The sequence below is a fragment of the Hyperoodon ampullatus genome (genome assembly GCF_949752795.1).
Source record: "Hyperoodon ampullatus genome assembly, chromosome: 3".
Lineage (NCBI taxonomy): Eukaryota > Metazoa > Chordata > Mammalia > Artiodactyla > Ziphiidae > Hyperoodon > Hyperoodon ampullatus.
Genome location: NC_136916.1, coordinates 33,116,783 through 33,137,174, shown reverse-complemented (window position 1 = coordinate 33,137,174; position 20,392 = coordinate 33,116,783). Strand labels below are relative to the sequence as shown.

The following is a 20,392-nucleotide window of genomic DNA, read 5'->3' as shown; positions in this document are numbered from 1 at the left end:
GAGAAAAGCCCACGCACAGCAACAAAGACCCAACGCAGCCAAAAATAAATAAATAAATAAAATAAATCTATTTAAAAAAAATATATATATATATATCATGCACATGACTTTTGATCCTAAATCTTTCTTTCAACAGCTACAAAACATTTCATATTGTGAACAGACCATGATTTTTCAACTAGTCCTCCACCAATAACCATTCAGATTGCTTCCAGCTTTGGGTCCTTAGAAAGATTGCTGGTAAACATCTTTGCCCTTGAATACAAACATCATTTCTGTAGGATAGATGCATGAAAGTAAGACTGTGGGTCCAATGGTACGCACATTTTAAATTTCTAGTGTTTTACTTTATGTATTTTATGTATTTTCTGTTTCGGTTAATCACAGCAAGCATATATTACCTTTATAATAAAGGATATATGCATAAAGTAAAAAAGGCACAGCCGCCGACCGCTTTGCATCAAACATTGAGAAAGCCTGTTTGCTGTTATCCTGCAGAAGGAAATGGGCTGAGGCTCCCCCACTTGGCCTGGACCATGCATAGAGCCAGAATCTTGACTCATTGGCCTCCTGCAGTCCTAGATGCACCCTGGCCTTGTTCTGCAACCTTGGCCTGGTTGCTTAACTTCTCTGGGTCGTAACCCACTCTCTTCCCCCTTCTTCCTCTTGGTTCTGACAGACGCAGCCCCTTCTGGCACAGCTTATCTGAAACACCCACTAAAAGAGGGGAAAGTCTCTGTCCACCCCAGTGACTGTGTGTGGCCCAGGGCACTCGGCCTGGGGCGTGTGCCTGCCACTGTGCTCTGAATAACCGTCACATCTAGAGGACAACACACAGCAAAGGGCAAGGATCTTGGCTCTGCATTCTAGGCTCCGGCAATGGCTTTGACCTGGGAGTTAGGAGACAGCCTTTAGCCCTGTTTGTCCTCAGGCAAGTTGCTCCTTCTTTAAGTCTGTTTCCCTTCCTGTGAAATGGGGTTGTCAGTCATAGCCTTGGCGACCCCAAAGAACCCCAATGAGGATCAAATAAATACATGCAGCCCCCATTTCGAGCTGACCACACTTTGAGAAAACGCAGCACTGGGCACACTTGAGGATTCTCATCCATCAGAAGAGTCTAAGTATGGAGAATGCTGGCATGGAAGACTTGTCAATAGAACCATAATTCACAGCTTACAAACAAAAGGATCTGGAAGGATGTTAGTGAGTCAGGATCTAATTCCAACCCGTGTTCTCTAGATCAAAGGGCTTAAGGGAAGTCCCCATGATCCCACAGCGGGTCCAGGGCTGAGGGGAGAGGAGGACCAGAGTCTGAGGCCACTGTTTCCAGAAGTGGTGACATCATGGTCATTGTTAGCTTTCCTCCCGGGTTTCCTTAACCTGAGAGGACTTGGCAGCTCCTGGGACAACACGCTGCCGGGCACGTAAAGACAGACTTGGAACTTAGCCACACACTGGTCCAGAACATACCAATTGGGCATCAACGGGTTCTCCGTGCCCCTAAACATGACTCCGACGTTGGTGGCGTGGTGCCGAGAGGAATAGAAGTCCGTGTAGTCGCCTGCGGGGGAAAGGTCGGGAGATGCTGTCAGTGACCTGGATTCCGCAGGTCAGAGAGGGGCCCGTTCCGAGCGGGGGTCGGAGCAGGAGAACAAGGAGGGGTGAGCGGAAGGGGCAGGGAGAGCACGCCCGACATGCAAGCCCGACATGCGACACAAATTCGCCTCACTAAAGATTCGTTTTGGGCTTCCCTGGTGGCGCAGTGGTTGAGAGTCAGCCTGCCGATGCAGGGGACACGGGTTCCTGCCCCGGTCCGGGAAGATCCCACATGCCGCGGAGCGGCTGGGCCTGTGAGCCATGGCCGCTGAGCCTGCGCGTCCGGAGCCTGTGCTCCGCAACAGGAGAGGCCACAACAGTGAGAGGCCCGCGTACCGCAAAAAAAATAAAAAATAAAAACAATAAAAAAATTAAAAATTCGTTTTGAGAACTCCCAATTGAGAAACGAAAAAGAAACAAGGAGCCAAGACTTCCTGAAACAGACAATGGAATTTGCAAAAGAGTGGCAGACACCCCTCCCACCCACGGGCTCTGCTCGCCAGGCCTTTGCCTGCCCGAGCAGCCAGCTGCTCCGTGTGCATCCTGGTAAAGAGACTGGACTCACCTATGGTGGCCGGAAGATGCATTGTGGCGGAAGCCTGGGAGGTGAATGCACTGAAACACAGAACAAGGGGCTTCCAGGTCAAGCTCTGGTCATTCACAGGCTCAGCCTAGATCATGGTCCAAGTCCTGCTCACAATCTCCAGTGAGCACTTCCAGACTGGCCTGGGGCCACCCCAGGATGGGCATCCACCCACTAAAGACAAGTTGCCTCGCCCTTGCTTCTATGTTCCACTCTAGGCAATGGGCTAAATTACCCCTTGTTTTGAAACCAGACAAGGACACAAATGATGCTGAAGAGGAATGGCTGAGTGAACAAGGGAGTGGGCCAGTGGGCCAGGCATGGCCTGGACACCCCAGTCCAGGCAGAGACGTAATCCCAGTTGGCCCAGAGCCCTCTCACCAAAATGCAGCCCAGGTCGGGGCTGGATGAGGCCAAGGCAGCCAACCCATGACTCAGAATGTCCCCGACGACCACACCGTCCTCATCCGACAAGCCAGGTTCCCTCCTCCCCACCCACCATGGTCCACAGGCCCCTCACCGCTTCCGAAGCTCCGTGTCATCTCTGAGCCTGGCTTGGCTGGCGGACAGCAGGTTCTGCAACAATCCTCTTGCCTCCTTCCAGGCAGCCTGACCCAGGCCCATGAAGCTGTTGAGAGTTGGCTAGGACCAAGATGCGGAGGAAGAAAGAAGATCACACATGGGAAAGCCCCTTGTGCTACCCCTCCTACTGACAGGAGCGAGCCTGGCCAGCTTTCTGGGTCCCCTGTCACTTATCCCAGTTCATTCAAACTCTCAGGACTTCGGTTCTTAGTTCTGTCATCTGTTCATCGAGCTGGGGAGATGTGTCATCTTTCCTGATGGGGCTTCATCCCCTCATGGACTTGCAATTGGCAAAGCCTGGGAGCTCCTATCTGGGACAGCTGCCTGGTTAAGCTTGGCCCCGCCTGCAGTGAAGATGGCTGTGTTCCTCCAGGGGGGACCTCCGGTCTGCAGGGGTACTGAAGTCTACACCAATCCCCCTCACATAAGTTAAGAAGAGGTTTCTGAGCCAGTGAAGTGTAGCAGGAAAAGCACTTGTGGATTCTCAAGGCCAGAGTTCCAACCCCGGCTCCAATCCTTGTAGCCATGTGACCTGGGAGAATTGTGTCCCGTTTCAGATTAGACCCTCATCCATCTAATGAGGATTCCATTCCTACGCCAGAGGGTCGTTGTGAGAATTGAACAAAAGACGTGTGTAAAACTCCTGACACATAGGAGGTACTCAATACATATCATCTTCTTTCCATGGAACGGGAGGGAGGATGCACACCAAAGCACTGGACCGTCTACATGGAAGTAAATTCACGTCCATCACTCATGTACGTATCCTTCAGGCTGACTCCTAAAGTGGGGGCAACACAGAGGGCACTTGGGGCAAGCTGTCCATTCTTCCCAGGCTGGAATCAAACCTGGAGGGCAGGGCTCATGGCTCCCTCCCTCGGAGGGCCCAGCACCGGCCTGGAACAAGCAGAGACTCAACCAGCTTAAGATGAGGAAATGAACCAGTTATTGGAGAACATCATCTCAGAGACAACTGGGGAGGGCCTAGGACTGCGGAGGGACTGACACTCTTCTCACCCAGGAACCCACCCTGCGCTGTCCCAAGGCTGCCTCCTGCCAGCCTGTCTGTCTCACAGCCACCCCCCAACCTTACCTGAGTAAAATCTCTGAGCCCTCAAGGCACTACCTCTATCAGAAACGGAAGGCAAAGGGCATTTTCTTAGTGGCATTTGCAACAAAGGCCACTGAGATCCAGGACAAGCCATGTCACAATGTCCTACCTGATCAAAGACATCCTGGTGTTGGGAGAGGACAGGCCCAGTGAAGAGGTGCTTAATGACACTGAGGTCTAGGATCTGGTCACCAATCGCCACGCCGATTCTTGGTCTTGGCTGGGAGGAAGGGGGCATGGTCAGCACTGGGCAAAGCCTCAGCCAGGCTTGGCTCACTTACACAGCAAGTCTGTCTATTTACGAGCCCATGGCTCTTGTCTTTACATGGCCCTCTATGGAGAGGGACTGAGGAACTGGATCCTTAGCACCATACCCCAGCTCCCTTTGCCTCTCAAAGGGCAGAAATTGACCCTGTGATCTCTGTCCGGGAAGAACCTGGTGCCATGTCTGCCTCTAGGACAAGAAGGGAAAAGAATCTGTGTTTCCTGAATGGAAAATAAATCAAACACCTCTTGGAGTGGGTAAGTTGAAAGAGGCCTAGTCCAAGCCCCTTATCCAGGCAAAGTCCCCAGCAAAGTTTCTCAGGTGTTGCTTAAAAGCCTCTGGTGATGAAGAGCTCACCACCTCACCAGGCAACTGGATTATTTCTCAGGTTTAATCTAGGCCTTCCCTTGGGGGCAATTCCTCTGCACAGCAGAGCATGTCCCAGGCACAGTGCTGAGGGTCAGGGGCTTGGACTAATGAGCTCTGTTATGGCTCAAACAGAGCAGAGCTCGGGTCACCAGGGAGCATGAAGCCAGACTGCTCAGAGCATGCAGGAAAAGTTCCTTTCTGCACCATCAAATCCCAGCTTTAGCCCTGAGTGTGACAATGTCGCAAATATTTGGCAAAGCCTGACCTTTGTCCACATGGCCCTGAAATGTGCTCATCAACAAGGAACTTGAGGGCTTCCCTGGTGGCGCAGTGGTTGAGAGTCCGCCTGCCGATGCAGGGGAAACGGGTTCGTGCCCCGGTCTGGGAAGATCCCACATGCCGCGGAGCAGCTGGGCCCGTGAGCCATGGCCGCTGGGCCTGTGCGTCCGGAGCCTGTGCTCCGCAACGGGAGAGGCCACAACAGTGAGAGGCCCACATACCACAAAAAAAAAAAAAAACAAGGAACTTGAGAGCATGTCTGCAGACTCGGACCTCCTAAAGCTCTGTCCTGAGCTGAGCTTCTAGCTCTCCTGAACCACCAGCTTTGCTATTTCAGTTCCAGGGAGTTTAGAGGTGGGGCTACTGTCTGGCCTTATCTCCGATGGCTGCTCATTTCAGGGGGCTGAGAGAAGATGGCTATCCCTCCGTGCACAGGGGTAGACCGGAGCCACACCCTCACCTGGCCCTGAGGCCCCGGGCAGACCCTGCCCATAAGGAAGCTGCCTGGAGAGGCTGGTCCTCATTCCCAGCTCCCTGGGCCTCATCTCCCTGGGCAATGAGCTGGGCCACCTGGACCCCAGCGGCTACCCACTTAAGGGATATGCAGGCAGACCCCTGGGCCACTTCTCTGACCCTGGCCCTCACACCAAGCTGCAGGAAGGAGCCAAGGCCACTGAGCAACATCAGAGACCTAATCAAAAGTGTGGCTGCCTGTCTCGGCTGCAAGCAATGGCGAGAAGCTGCCCTTGTGTTCCAAACCCTGGCAATTGTGAAACCATATGTTGAATCTTCTAGACCTAGACGTGAGGACCTGAGAGGGTGAGTCCCTCTACTTTAACTATTGGGAGTTATTTTCTTCAGTTAGACTTCCGATCCCTGGGGTCCTGCCTACTCTGTCATTCACCATCTTATCATTTTGGACAAGTCCTTGGTCCTCTGAGGGCCTCAGGTTCCCATGTATAACCTGAGGGAGACAAATTAGTAAGAGATATCCTATGTTTAACTTTAAGAGAATGCGTGTGCATTGCCTCCGCTTTATAACATTTGGTCATATCCGATAGAATGTTGTCCAAAGGAAAGCTTTACCCACCTCCCAGCTTGACAGAAGGAAAAGGATGGGGTTTGGGAGCTCACAGCTGTGGGGTGCAACCCCAAATCTGCCTCTTACTGGCTGTGAGACCTGGAGCAGGACTCTTAGCCTCTCTGAGCCTCAGTTTCCTCATCTGTAAAATGGGGACAGTAGCACAACAGCAAGTTTGTAGTAAGAATTCAATTAATTAACATCTGTAAATCTCTTATCACCAGACCAGACACAGGGCAGACATTCACCCAGATAAAAAAATTTATGGAGCATCCACTTCATCCCAGCAGTATACTAAGGCTGCAGAAGCACTGACGATAGAGGAGAGACATGGTTCCCACCCTCCAGAAGCAAAAGGAAGCACACGGTGAGGTGACAGATGATAACTGTGGCTGGAGTTCAGTGGTGAGCTCGTTCAGTGAGGGTGCTTAGGGGACAGCTCTGAGGAGGTGACATTTAAGCTGGGCCCAGAAGAGTGAGAAGAAATCAGGCATACATAGAGTAGGAAAAAAGAGTATTCCAGATAGAAAGAACAATACGTGCGAAGGTCCTGAGGCAGGAAACTGCTCTTAGAAAGTTCCAGAAACTGGGACTTCCGTGGTGGTCCAGCAGTTAAGACTCTGCGCCCCCAATGCAGGGGACCTGGGTTCGATCCCTGGTTGAGGAACTAGATTCCACATGCTGCAACTAAGAGTTTGCTGCAACTAAAAGATCCCCAGTGCTGCATCTAAGACCCAGCGCAAAGTAAATAAATAAATATTTTTTAAAAAATGTTTCAGAAACTGAAAGGCAGCCAGTCTGGCTGGAGAGAGCAGAGGGTCTGGAGGCATAGGCAGGGCCGGAACCACGGGGACCTGGGCACCTTGGCCGTCAGCTCCAGATTACTGCAGCGTCTGTTTCTCAGAAGCCACGGTCCCTGTCCTCACAGAGAGAGCCAGGGTCTGCTCTACTAGTCCATGAGCAACCCAAGATGGAGGGAGGGTGTCCCGTGTGCCTTTGATCCCCAACTCCCAGCCCAGAATCTGGCCCAGAGTTGGGGTTCATAAGCATTCACTGAATAAAAGAATGACTAAAATGAAAGCCGGATTAATTCACTATTGTTCCACCCAAATTATGCACGGCTGGCCACTGGCATGGAGGAGAGAGAGGCTGTGCCCCGGCGACTAGGTCAGCCCGGAGAGGCAGCCACCACCTTTGGAATGCCTAGTGCCTGCAGCCATAGCTTCAGACACAGCCTGTTCCACTTGAAGGCCCTCAGCCTTCTGCAATGCCCAGGGGGCCCACTACCAACCCCCAGCGCTCTTGTCAGAGGGCAGTGAACCTCCCTAGTGGCTGTCCTTGCACATTCTAATGTGGAACTGCTGGGGCATGGAGTCTGAAAGCCACTAGCCATACGCTAAGGGGCATTCATTCCAGAGTCTTCTGGGAGAGCAAGTCAGAGCACCCCCCCCCCACACACACCAAAGGCTTCTGCCTAATGGATTTGTAGAGTGAAGGTTGAGGACACACAGCTGAGGACAAAGTGTCAAGAGGAGTGCAGGGGAGGGCTCGCCAGCAGAATGCACTTGGCTAACACAGGTTAAGGTTTAACATGCCTCTTATTTGTATTTGCGGCCCTCCAGGGGACTGAGTGTTACCTTTTTGCATCCTTGCAACAACTGGCAGTTGTGAAACCACATGTTGAATCTTCTAGACCTAGGCATTTTTTGCCATGGGGTCAGGAAACCCAGTTTCCAGGAAGGGGCTAACTGCCAGGAACTCCATTTAGCAAACGGTTCCCGAACACTTGGGTGCAAGCAGATTCTGCGCTTCTATGAATCAGGAGTTTACCTTTAAAGTTGGGAGCAGAAAGCTAAGCCCAAAATACCATGAATAAATCCAGGGGAATCTGCTTTCCCCACCCAAGGACCTTCTTATATATTTGTTGATAAACCCCCAGTTTTCAAAGATTTCTTTCTGCCAATCAGACTACACTTACTAAGTGAAATTTCATTTCTCTGCCCAAAAGGGCTTCTTCTGATCAGCAAAGGCGCTCATCCCTCCGAGCTACTGAAAATACCGGGTCCGTTAATATTTCCCGAGTTCTAGGGTTAGAGGCTAACCTGGGAGAAAACAACCGGTCACAACGTGGTGCCTTGGGGGAAGACAACAAAGCCAAATGACTTCGGAGTAGGCAGTATGACTGTGCTTCAACTCCTCTGTAATAAGAGAACTTGCTCTGCCTACCTGAAAGGGAGACTCATATGTATCGTTTCATTTTGCGTTTAATTCTCACACAAACCTGCAGAAACCGAGGCTGAGAATTTCAATACCTTGCACATCTAGAAAGTTACCAGGAGGGATCTGAACCCACAAGTACTCTCCATGATCGGCCCCTCCAAAGAAAAAAGGCCCTTGCCTCCACCCCACCTCCCATCGCACTCCCCAGGGAGGAGAATGCGAGGCACCGCTCGTTAGGCCCCAAATGACACCGGGGGTCTTCGCGAGAGGCGTCCAGCAGGGAAACGACGGGCCCGACGTCCTGCTCCGTCGGGTGCTGGCGGAGGTGGCAGGGCTGGGCTGAGGCCCGGGGCGGAGCAGGAAGGTGGCGTGGGGGTCCCGGGCGGAGGGGAAGCCCTCCCTCCCCGCGCCCGGAAGCCGAGCGCTGCAGCTCACGTTGCCTTTGGTGGAGAAGACGCCGTAGGGCAGGTTGTGGATGGGGAAGTCGGAATCCTCGGCCACTGGGACGAAAGACATGCTGGTGGGCACGGAGCAGGGTGGCGGGCTGCGGGCTGCGCGCGGCCAGCAGGACTGGATTCGCAGAGGTGGTCAGGCAGGGTCACGCCTCCTGCGGGCTCCGCCTCTTCAGGCCCGTCCCTCCAGAGTGGACGCTGTGACACGGTAGGACCCGGCCCGCCCCCTCCGAGGGCTCCGCCCCTCCTGGAGCCCCCGCCCACCAAGAGACCGCCCCTCCGCGAGGCCTGTTCCTCCGCAAACTCCACCCCTGCACAATCCCTCCTCTCCCTGTCACTCCAGCTTCGCAAGCTCCACCCCCGCACAGTCCTTCCGGGCTCTCCCACTACAGTTTTGACCCTTCGCAAGCAGCCCCGCCTCCTCTTTGAAGGTCCTCGTCCCGGAGTCCACCTCCCGGGAGACCTCGGTCCAGCTGCCAGGCCCAGGGGCCCTGGTCCTACCCAGAGCAATCCCCAGCTTGGTGTTTAAGGCTCTGCCCCTGGTGACTTCAGCCTCGTTTTCCCCTGGCTGCGTGGCCCGCTCTTCTGCTCAACAGAAGTCTTGTTGGGTTTCTGGGACACAGCCGACCCTTTGACGCCAGACGCTGCCTCCTGGGCTGGTACAATGCTTCCAGTCTCGTCCTTTCTGCCTTCATAAACCATGCTAATCTGTCAGCTATAGCATTTCCACTTTATCGGGGAAAGGAACAGTCGTGCCTGTTTGGAAGGCTTACATTAATGAGATTAATATTCTAGAAAATATAACTCACCTGTTTATTTCATATTCTCGTGCTAAAGTGACACTGACAAGATGTTTGACCTTGGACAAGTTACTTAACCCCTTTCTGCCTCAGCTTTCTTCTCTGTATGACGTTGATGATCATGGTTCCTGCTTCACAGAGTTGATAGGAGAATTGAATTAATTGTGGAGCATTTGTGCCTGGCATACAGAAACTGTTTGTGTGTAAAGATTGAAAGGGGAGACTGAGAAAAAAAATACAGAGAGAAAAGAAAGAGAGGGAAAGGGAGTGAGGGAGAAAAAAATGAAGGAAGGGAGGGAGAGAAGAAGAACAAATTTACACCTTAATCCTCTTTGCAATGCTGGTGACTAACAGCGAAAAGGATGAAGATTTGAGATCCACCTCTGACAGCACCAAAAGTGTGTAGCTTTAGGCAAGTTAAACTCTCCAATCATCCGTTTCCTCATCTGTAAAACAGACATAATGACAATACCTACTCCAGGATTTCTGTGATGGTCAAATAATGCCTGGCACAGAGTTAGTTATCAATTAACTACTTTTTTACCCCCAGGGACATCCAACCAGAAAGTTAGCCATTTCTTTGTGTCTGGGTTTTGCTTTTCTTTTTGAAGAAGACAATCAGAAAAAGGAGAGAACGCAGCTATAAAGATAAAGTGGTCATCACTGACTGAAAATACATTTATAATAGAAATGCAATTTTTTTTTTTTTTTGCGGTACGCGGGCCTCTCACTGTTGTGGCCTCTCCCGTTGTGGAGCACAGGCTCCAGACACCCAGGCTCAGCGGCCATGGCTCACGGGCCCAGCCGCTCCGCGGCATGTGGCATCTTCCCAGACCGGGGCACGAACCCGTGTCCCCTGCATCAGCAGGTGGACTCTGAACCACTGCGCCACCAGGGAAGCCCCAGAAATGCAATTTCTTAGAAACCTAACAAAATTATTTCTTTAAGTGGGCTAAAATTAAAGTATAGGCTGCACAATACTCATCAATACACAAACCAGTATTTGCAACACTGACTTCTGATTAATTTGCTTGGGAATTCTTACGACAGAGTCCAAAGTTAAAGAATTAATGGATACACAAGCAGAGCTGTCTGAAAATAAATTTGAAAACCAATTTAAGTCAAAATCCTAGAAATTATTTTTAAACAACATTTTAAAGGTGGCAGAATCATCCTAAGGTTTGTAAATATAACAAACTGTTTCCCTTCAAAAACATTTCATAATGAATAATAATGATAGATGGAAAGACCTAAAAGTAAATGAGAAGTTGCACCTCCTTTGCCTGCAATGTCTTGCCCATATCTCCTCTCATCCACTATCCTGCTCCCTAAATCAGGTTCAGTCATCTTCATTCTTCAAACACATTTGTCAACAGCCAGTCCCAAGTCTCCCAGCTGTTCCTCCCTGTCTTCCTTTCTCTGACCTCACCTCTAAAACAACGCTGCCTTTTCAACAAGATCAGCAGTAAAGTATGTACCAAAGAGTTTGTAGTTAGAATCAAGTATTAAAACTGTGGGTGACTGGGACTTCCCTTGTGGTGCAGGGGTTAAGAATCCACCTGCCAATGCAGGGGACATGGGTTCGAGCCCTGGTCCGGGAAGATCCCACATGCCACGGAGCAACTAAGCCCGTGTGCCACAACTACTGAGCCTGTGTGCTGCAACTACTAAAGCCCAAGCGCCTAGAGCCGGTGCTCCGCAATGAGAAGCCACTGCAATGATAAGACAGTACACCACAACGAAGACCCAATGCAGCCAAAAAATTAATAAAAATTTTTTTAATTAAAAAAAAAATACACACAACTCTGCAGAGTTAGGGAGGCTGCCCTGCAGTTTGGCTTGGAGGGAGGAGAGGCTGGGTTGGTGGCATCATGTGAGATAAGAGGGCCTGAAACCAGAATGCCTGAGATGAGGGGGTATTACAAGTAGGGCTGGCTGCTGAACCCCCTCCCTAGGCCCGGATGGTTGGAGCTGACCAGTGGTCACCCTGCAAGGGGCTCCCTCTTGCTCAACCTGTTCTCGGCGTTCATCTCCTGCCCCGAGTGTCTGTGCCAAGGGTAGACCTCAGTTTTGGTTAAGTCTGCCCTGGGTGGGGATGGGGGATGAAGGGCGGTCTCTGGCAGTGGTAGATGTTCTGACTCATTCTGGCAGGTTCCAGAAAGGGGAAAAGAAACAGGACAGGGTCCCAACTCTTCTTCTGTGGCCTTATTATAATAAGAAGCCTTCTGAAACGGAGCAGGACCCTATGGTCTATGCCCACCATGTCCTCCGCCTGCCTTTTGTCTGTGGAAAAACTTTAGCCAAAAGATAAGTTTAATCAGAGAAGTGAGAAAATGCAGAAGCAAAGAAAAGCAAACGGAACTAAACAATAATACTGTAGACAGTAAGCAAATTCAAGGACCTTTAGTTTCTCCTCAAGGGCTACAGATAATATTCTGAGCCATATCCTGTGATCTGTCTTGTAGGTACCGAAACCCGCACCAGGTGGAAGAAGTTAACCACATGATGACCAGACTGTAGCCATGACATAAGCTGCCACAATGCAGAGAACTGGCCTCAAAGAAATGGAAACCAACCCTGGAACTGAAGATTAACTGTACCTAAAACAATCAAGATGACGCTGATCAGACCACCAATGACCAAGCTCAAGATGACTGTCGGAGCTGACTGTGCTGTTTCTGCATGTAGCCCCCTGCCTCTGTCTATAAAAGCTCTTGCCCCCGATTGTCAGAGGGGGGAGTCAGCCTTCGGACAGGAGTCCACCCTCCCCACTGCCCCCCAGTTGCCAGCATCCAAAATAAAGCAAACTTTCCTTTCCACCAACCTTGCCTCTTTATTGGCTTTTGAACAGCCAGCAGCTGGACCCCACTTTTGGTTACTCTTCCAGGCAGCATCCAACACCTACAGAATTCTAGTGACTCTTTAGCTGCAGGGCAATGAACTATTTACTTGTCCTGTACTGGCCCTGCCCCTCCCCTTAGAGACAGGAACTGTCTTTCTTATTCTTTGTGTAGCTTTGTCAACGCCCAGCAAAACACCTGGCACAGAATAGGTACTCCATAAATACTTAAATAAATAATAAGAAACTGCTGACTAAAGGCAATTAATCAATAACCAGTGAGCCTCCTCCCCTGCCCTCCACCCCATCCAGGCCCTGGGCATACTGCACAGCAGCTTCCTTGTTTTCGGAGCATGGGCTGTGTGAGCAATGGGCCAGGAGCTTCCCCTGAATACTCACAAGCTAATGAAAGCCTAGATGATAAAAACCATGTAAAGAGAAAACTTTTGGGGGGAAGGGTGTGGGGCTGATGTGTGTATGGGAAGGGGTATGGACATGAGATAGTTGAAGGGGGAGGAAGATTTCGTAGTTTTAAAATAGACTTGCCAACCCACTAATTATATATAGTGTCTGAAGACACCAAAGCTGTTGTCTATTTGGAAAAAAACATTTGAAGTAACTTGCAAATACCTTATATTATTTCTTTCTTCTCTTTTGGGAGGGAGTGTGTTGAGCATGTACATTACAACAATTATAAAAAAGAGTTTTAAGGAAAAAATATTGCCTGTAATCCCACCATCCTACAGTTTTCACATTTTCATGTTATTTGCTCGTTCTTTTTGTTATGCACATGATTTTTCCATCTTTGTGAACTTTACAGAGAGGCAATTTTTCAGTCTTTCCTTACATTTTTCTCCTGAACATTTTTCCTTGTGGCCAAATAGGCTTCATTATTATCATTTTCATCAGCTGAAGAAATTGCAGTGTTTGGGATTGTAATAATAATGGAGCCATGAGTTCTGCATGTACAAAATGTTTTCCTTTTCCTACACTTTTGCTGGAGGGTAAATTCCTGGGTCGAAGGGTACGGGTGCTTTCAGGACCGGAAGTGAGTTTTGGCACCTCCATCATGAAGGGCTGGTTTGAGCCTCTGTAGCACCAAATTCAGTACCTCCCTCGGATGCTAAAATGTAGCCCACAAGAGGCTCCAACAGCTGCACTGCTGGCCTCGTTCACACAAGCATGTGCCTGACTCCCTTACAAGAGAACTGGAAAGGGCTTTCTGAATCCAGGGTGCAGATGTCTTGCAAGGGCTCCGAGAGGCTGGCAACTGCCGTGCAGGAAGTGGACTCTGCCTGCACTGGGAGAAGGAGGGTGGCCTTTTTGGGCAACCCTAAGGAATCCATCCATTCCCTTCTCCCCACCCTACAAATTTCACTTGCACTTGAATTACTTGAGTCCAGTTGCAAGGTCCTCTAAAGGCTGAACTCCTTGGAGAGAACAGAATGTCACTCATGTTTGCACATGATACACATCCCTCTGATGCTAAAGTGTATGGTATACATGCCAAACACATGGTGTCCCCTCTAAAACGTGTACAATAAGCATTTCTGAGCCTGAGCCTTAAGGAGAGAAGACATTTGCTTCATTGCAGAGCTCGGTCTCTATCATAGCTCCCTCTCTTTTTTTTCTTTTGTTTGTTTTGTTTTTTCCTCTTTTTCTTGATAATTCTGAAGCAGAGCCAAATGAACGAGCTCAACCAGGGCTGGGTTTTTTGCAAGACAAATTTTCTTCTTCCCGCCCTCTTTTATTCTGTCTTTAGTCTGCTTTAGTTGTTTCAGGTACTATTGTATCCACGTTTTGATGGAATACTACCTCAAAGCCATTTTGGATTTAAGCAGGATCTGAAAGACCCATAAATAAGCAGCATGTTAAGTAGAGAGAATATCACTGACAATTGACTTGATAGTAATGTGTACCATACAAGGAGCTTTTGTTTATTGTTATCAAAGCACATGCAACTTTTCAGATCCTCCTCTGTGATTTCAACAAGATACTTATAACTTTGTTTTGCTTTTTTGTATGAATACTTAAAGAGTTTTCCCATCCAAATTTTTCCTTTTCCCATCTGAATTTCAGGGTCTTTTTGAGCTTTAGCTGTGGGTCACATCCTGTACCCAGAAGTGCAGAGAAATTTCAACATTTAACATGTACTCTGTATCCAACCTGTTTGGCATAGTTGCAGAGACAATTCTCAGTGCGTCTCTCCCCAAACATTGCTTTCCTGTCAACAATAACTGCCCACTGAAATACATCTCTCATAAACATCTCTGCTCCTTCCTAAGAAACCCCAGGAATATAGCACCAAGTTTAGACCTGCTTCTCTCTTACCTAAGGCTTCCAGACCAAAAGCTCTACTCCTAGTCTGCCATCTGCCTTCTCTGCTTACTATTCCAAACCCCCCTACTGCATCCCCCTTGCCGGACAGACCAGGGGAGTCCTGAATCTTCAGCGTCTACCTTGCCCACATTCTCTTTGGAGGGGGTGGTCCAAATCTGCTCTTTCCTGCGTCAGATCTTGGGACTCCTGCTTGCGCATTGAGGGAAATCAGCACAGCTCCCCTGGACACAACACACTGGGCTAGACCACCGCTAATAGATTGTTCTGAGGTGATGAAGTTGTTCTGTATCTGTGCTAACCAAGATGGAGCTACTGGAGCATTTGAAATGTGACCAGTGAATGAGGAATCAAAGTCTTCATTTTATTTGTAACAGATTTAAATTTCAATTTAAGGGGCTTCCCTGGTGGCGCAGTGGTTAAGAATCCGCCTGCCAATGCAGGGTACACGGGTCCGAGCCCTGGCCCGGGAAGCTCCCACATGCTGCAGAGCAACTAAGCCCGTGCGCCACAACTACTGAGCCTGTGCTCTAGAGCCCGTGAGCCACAACAATTGAGCCTGCACTCTAGAGCCCACAAGCCACAACTACTGAGCCTGCGCTCTAGAGCCCGTGCGCCACAACTACTGAAGCCCACATGCCTAGAGCCCACGCTCTTCAACAAGAGAAGCCACCACAATGAGAAGCCCGGGCACCACAATGAAGAGCAGCCCCTGCTCACCACAGCTAGAGAAAGCCCGTGCACAGCAACGGAGACCCAACGCAGCCAAAAGTAAAAATTAAAAATAAATTTAAAAATTTTAATAAATTTATTTATTTAAAAATAAAGAATAAATTTAAAAATTTTAGATTAAAATTTTTTAAATAAATTTATTTAATTAATTTATTTTTGGCTGCCTTGGGCCTTACTGCGCGCAGGCTTTCTCTAGTTGCCGTGAGCGGGGGCTACTCTTCGTTGCGGTGCACGGTCTTCTCATTGCGGTGGCTTCTCTTGTTGTGGAGCATGGGCTCTAGGTGCGCGGGCTTCTGTAGTTGTGGCTCATGGGCTCTAGAGCACAGGCTCAGTAGCTGTGGCGCACGGGCTTAGTTGCTCCGCAGCATGTGGGATCTTCCCGGACCAGGGCTCGAACCCGTGTTCCCTGTATTGGCAGGCAGATTCTTAACCACTGTGCCACCAGGGAAGTCCCTTAAATTTAAAAAGCCACGTATAAACTAGTGGTTACTCTACTAGACAGTACACCTATAGACTCTGCTGTATGCAGTGGTGTCCCATGGCCCTGAAATTTAACGTGACTTTTTTTTTTTAAGGTGAAAGGTTTGCTATGCTACCTAAAAGTAGACCAAACCAGAGAGCCAGAAGAAGCAGGTCCCAGGCATCTTCTGCAGGGCTCTCTACAGAGTTGTCTGAACCTACCAACAGAGGACAGCCACTTTCCTTGTCCTTTTAACTAACAGACTTTTTTACAGCAGTGTTGGGTTCACAGAAAAATTAAGCAGAAAGTACAAAGAGTTCTCATATACACCCCTGCCCTGTCAGAGTTTCCTCTATTATTAACATCTTGGACTTGTATGGTACATTTGCCATCACTGATAAACAAGTATTTTTTTTTTTTTTTTTTTTTTTTTTTTTTTTTTTTTTTTTTTGCGGTACGCGGGCCTCTCACTGTTGTGGCCTCTCCCGTTGCGGAGCACAGGCTCCGGACACGCAGGCTCAGCGGCCATGGCTCACGGGCCCAGCCGCTCCACGGCATGTGGGATCCTCCCGGACCGGGGCACGAACCCGTGTCCCCTGCATCGGCAGGCGGACTCTCAACCACTGCACCACCAGGGAAGCCCGATAAACAAGTATTGATACAATATTATTAACTAAAGTCCAAGGTCTACCTTAGGGTTTTTTGTTTTTTTTTTGTCTGTGCCTCGTGGCTTGTGGGATCTGAGTTCCCCAATCAGGGATCGAACCTGGGCACCTGGCTGTGAAAGCGCCCAGTCCTAACCACTGGACCACCAGGGAATTCCCAGGGTTCTGCTTTTTGTGTTGTACAGTTCTATGAGTTTGGACAAATGCATACTGTTATGTATACACCATTACAGTGTCATGTAGACTGTTTCACTGCCTTAAAATCCCCTGTGCTTCACCTATTTATTCCTTCTTTCCTCTACCTGAACCCATAGCCACCACTCTTTACTGTCTCTATAGTTTTGCGTTTTCCAGAATGTCATATAGTAGCAAGCCTTTTCAGACAGCTTATTTCACTGAGCAATATATTTAAAGTTCCTCCATGTTCTTTTGTGCCTTGATGGCCCATTTCTTTTTATTGCTGAATACTGTTCCATTATATAGATATACCACAGTTTTTTGGTACATCTGAAGGACATCTTCGTTGCTTCCAATTTTTGGCAATTATGGATAAAACTCCTAAAAACATTTGGGTACAGATTTCTGAGTGGACATAGTTTTTAACTCATTTGACAAATACCTAGGAGTGCAATTGCTAGGTTGTAAGACTATGATTAGCTTTAAGAAACTGCCAAACTTTCTTCTGTCCCATGTTGCATTCCCATCACCAATGAATGAGAGTTCCTGTTGCTCCACATCCTCAACAGCATTTGGTGTTGTTTTGGATTTTAGCTATTCTAATAGTTATGTAGTGCTGTCTCATTTTAATTTGCAATTCTCCAATGACATATTATGTTGACCATCTTTTCATTTGCTTATTTGCCATCTGTATATCTTCTTTGATGAGGTATCTTGATATTTTGACCACTTTTTAATTGGGTTGTTTCCATAAAGTTATTTTTATATTTAGAAGTCTTTTATGTGTTTTGCTACTATTTTCTCCCAGTCTGTGGCTTGTCTTTTTGTTCTCTTAACAATGTCTTCTGCAGAACAATTTTTAATTGTAAAAAAGTCCAACTTAAAATTTTTTTTCATGAATCATGGCTTTGGTGTTTTATCTAGAAACACCATCGAACAACTAACCATCTACATTAGAAATGGTCAGCCATACTAGTAAGCTGAGTTACTTAGAACTAAAGTCCCAATTAAGCAATTTGTATAATTATCTTTAAAAAGGATTACCTCTTTTGACTTATTTACCTGTATTTTGGACTTTTTCCTAAATATTCAATAAAAGTTTTTAAGAATAAACCATTTGCATGGAGAAAAAAAAAAGAAATAACAAATCATTGCCAAAACTCACGATTTTAACATGTGGTCATAAAAAAGGTTCATAATTATGACTTTGGACTTCAGGTACAGGAAATTGGATTAATCATAATTTTTGGTTCATAAGACTCTCAGCATTGGCTCACACATAGCCTGCTTTTAGTTATGTCTAAAAAAGTCAAGGCCTTGATCATATGGTACCACATGCCTGGCCTATTCCCATCTAAGGATATCATACTGAATTTTGTTATCACTACCCTGCTTTCTCTTCATATAAATTCCATCTATGTGACTTGCAAAAAGGTGTATTTTGGCTTACTATCTGGTACTTCTATTTTGTTGTCTCTAGGGATCTCTAGTTCTGATCACTATATTTCTATTCCACTGTAAGAATATATCACATTTTATTTACCCATCATTCTTCAGTGGGGACTTGAGTGGTTTCTGGATTTTTGCTTTCTGTAAACAATGCTATGAAAATTCCTGTATGTCTCCTGTTACACCTATGTGCAAGTTTGTCTTGGGTATACACTTAGGAGTAAAATTTCTGGATTATAGGATGTTTGAAAGTCCAACTTTAAAAGGCATTAATTACCAAAGCATTTAAAGGATTGAACCGCTTTTGGTTAATAACAGGAACCTTTAAGAGATTATGTGGAATCCCTCCAACACTAGATACTGCCAGACTTTTAAATTTTTGCCAATTGAATGAGTGTAAAATAGTATCTTACTATGGTCTTGATTTGCACTGTAACTCCTCCTGGTTTGTAACTTGGCTTTTCCCTTTCTTTGAAGATACCTTAAGGTATTTTTGGTTTAAAATGCCTCATTTTAATAGACAAATTCATCAATAATACTTTCAGTTAATGCTTTGTGTCTTAAAACAGTCCTTCTGTATCCCAAGGTCTAAGCAGTAATCATTTTTTTTCAAAGTTTAAAAATTTTGTTTTACATTTAAGATATTAATTTCTTTCCCCTATGGTATGACATAGGGATCAATTTTCACCTTTTTCCACACTGATAACCAGTTGTGCTCTCAGTATCTAATAGCCTCCTTTCCCCAGTGTGGTGTCCCATCTCTCTTATACCAAGTTCAGCTCATGCATGGCTTTTTCTGGGCATTTTGGTCTAATCTACTGGGATTCTGTACAGACCTTAGCTAATACCACACTATTTTAATTAACATGGCTTCACAGTGAGTCTTAACATCAGCAGGAAAAATGCCCACCTCCCTGCTCTTTCCTTTCTGAAATGTCCTAGGCCTTTTGCTCTCCTTTATCTTTTACTTTAGAATCACTTTAGTAGTTCCAGGAGAAAACTTGGTGGGATTTTTGATAGGAATTGCTTTGAATCTATAGGTCTATTTGGGTACAAATGACATCTTCATGATACTGTCTGCCTAGCTATGAACATGTGTGTTTTTTGAGGTCTTAGTTATCTCTTAATAATGTTTATTTATTTTTAAAATTTCTTTTGCAGTACGCGGGCCTCTCACTGTTGTGGCCTCTCCCGTTGCGGAGCACAGGCTCCGGACGCACAGGCTCAGCGGCCATGGCTCACGGGCCCAGCCGCTCCGCAGCATGTGGGATCTTCCCGGACCGGGGCACAAACCCGTGTCCCCTGCACCAGCAGGTGGACTTTCAACAACTGCGCCACCAGGGAAGCCCAAGAATTTTTTCTTAAAGAGGTCTTCAACATAACATTGTTAATTTCCTAGGTACTTGGTATTGTAAAAGATGTCCTCCAGTTTTCTAGTTGTTTCTGCTATAAAGAGATGCAACTGCCTTCTGAAAATTAATGTTACACCTACCACCTAACAAAACCCTGTATTTCTGGTACTTTCTCTAGATTTGGGCTTTCTAAAAAAACAAACATGTAATGTACAAATAATGAGTTTACTACTTTCTATTTCTTATAAAATTGGCTAGGATTTCTGACACATATTTGAATATAAGCACTGATAGTGGAAAACCAGCCCTTTGTTTCTGACTTTAAAGGGAAATGAATTTTCCTCTTTTTGGAAGATGCTTGTCTTTTATTTGGTTTTACATAGAAACTATCACCTTAAGGAAATTCCTTTTTAGTCCTAATTTATCAAGGGTTTTTATCATGAATGGGTATTAAATTCTAATAAATACTTTAACTGGATCTATTGAGATAGTCATAATGGTTTTCTCTCATTTACAGATTTCAATGCTAAGCCATCATTACATATGACATATGAAGGTAGAATATACATACTAAGATAGAGTATACAAGTAGTAAGCAAACAAATGTAAACATAGACATTTGTATTGTAAAATGCTATTTTAATCTGTTTTACATAATATTTCAAGTTTTAAAAAGGTTGGCGGCCAGGTAAGTTTGAAACCACAGGACAAATGGTCTTTTGGAGGTCTTTCTACTTCACAATTCTCCAACTGCCGTGTTTGAGTTATGCTGTTTCTGTTTCTCTAATCCTACCAAAACGAAGCTTCTACTGGATGCTAATTCAGTGTGACAGAGTTCAGAACAGAGAATCAGACAAGAGCTAGAAAATATGACATGTTCGACTCACAGGAATGTAAGATCACAGTTTGTCATCCTAAGATTACTCACAAACAGATGTGAGTTCATCTCACAAAATTAAGTAAAGTAGAAAACTGAAGGACCAAAAGCCAAAATGAACTACCAGAAAGAATAAGAGAAAAAGTAATACAAGGGAACATTATGG

General features: G+C 46.9%; 1 protein-coding gene across 1 annotated transcript in view; it reads right to left on the bottom strand.

The window, feature by feature from the left end:
* The window catches only part of FAH (fumarylacetoacetate hydrolase), a gene marked incomplete at its 5' end in the record, with an annotated part of 35,612 nt that extends 27,010 nt beyond the window's left edge, over positions 1–8,602 (bottom strand). The window contains 5 exons of the mRNA XM_079699671.1: positions 1,471–1,561; positions 2,162–2,211; positions 2,700–2,821; positions 3,982–4,092; positions 8,522–8,602. Of these exons, the coding sequence (XP_079555797.1) occupies positions 1,471–1,561; positions 2,162–2,211; positions 2,700–2,821; positions 3,982–4,092; positions 8,522–8,602 (455 nt within the window). The remainder of the gene's footprint in view (positions 1–1,470; positions 1,562–2,161; positions 2,212–2,699; positions 2,822–3,981; positions 4,093–8,521) is intronic.
* Positions 8,603–20,392: the final 11,790 nt, after the last annotated feature.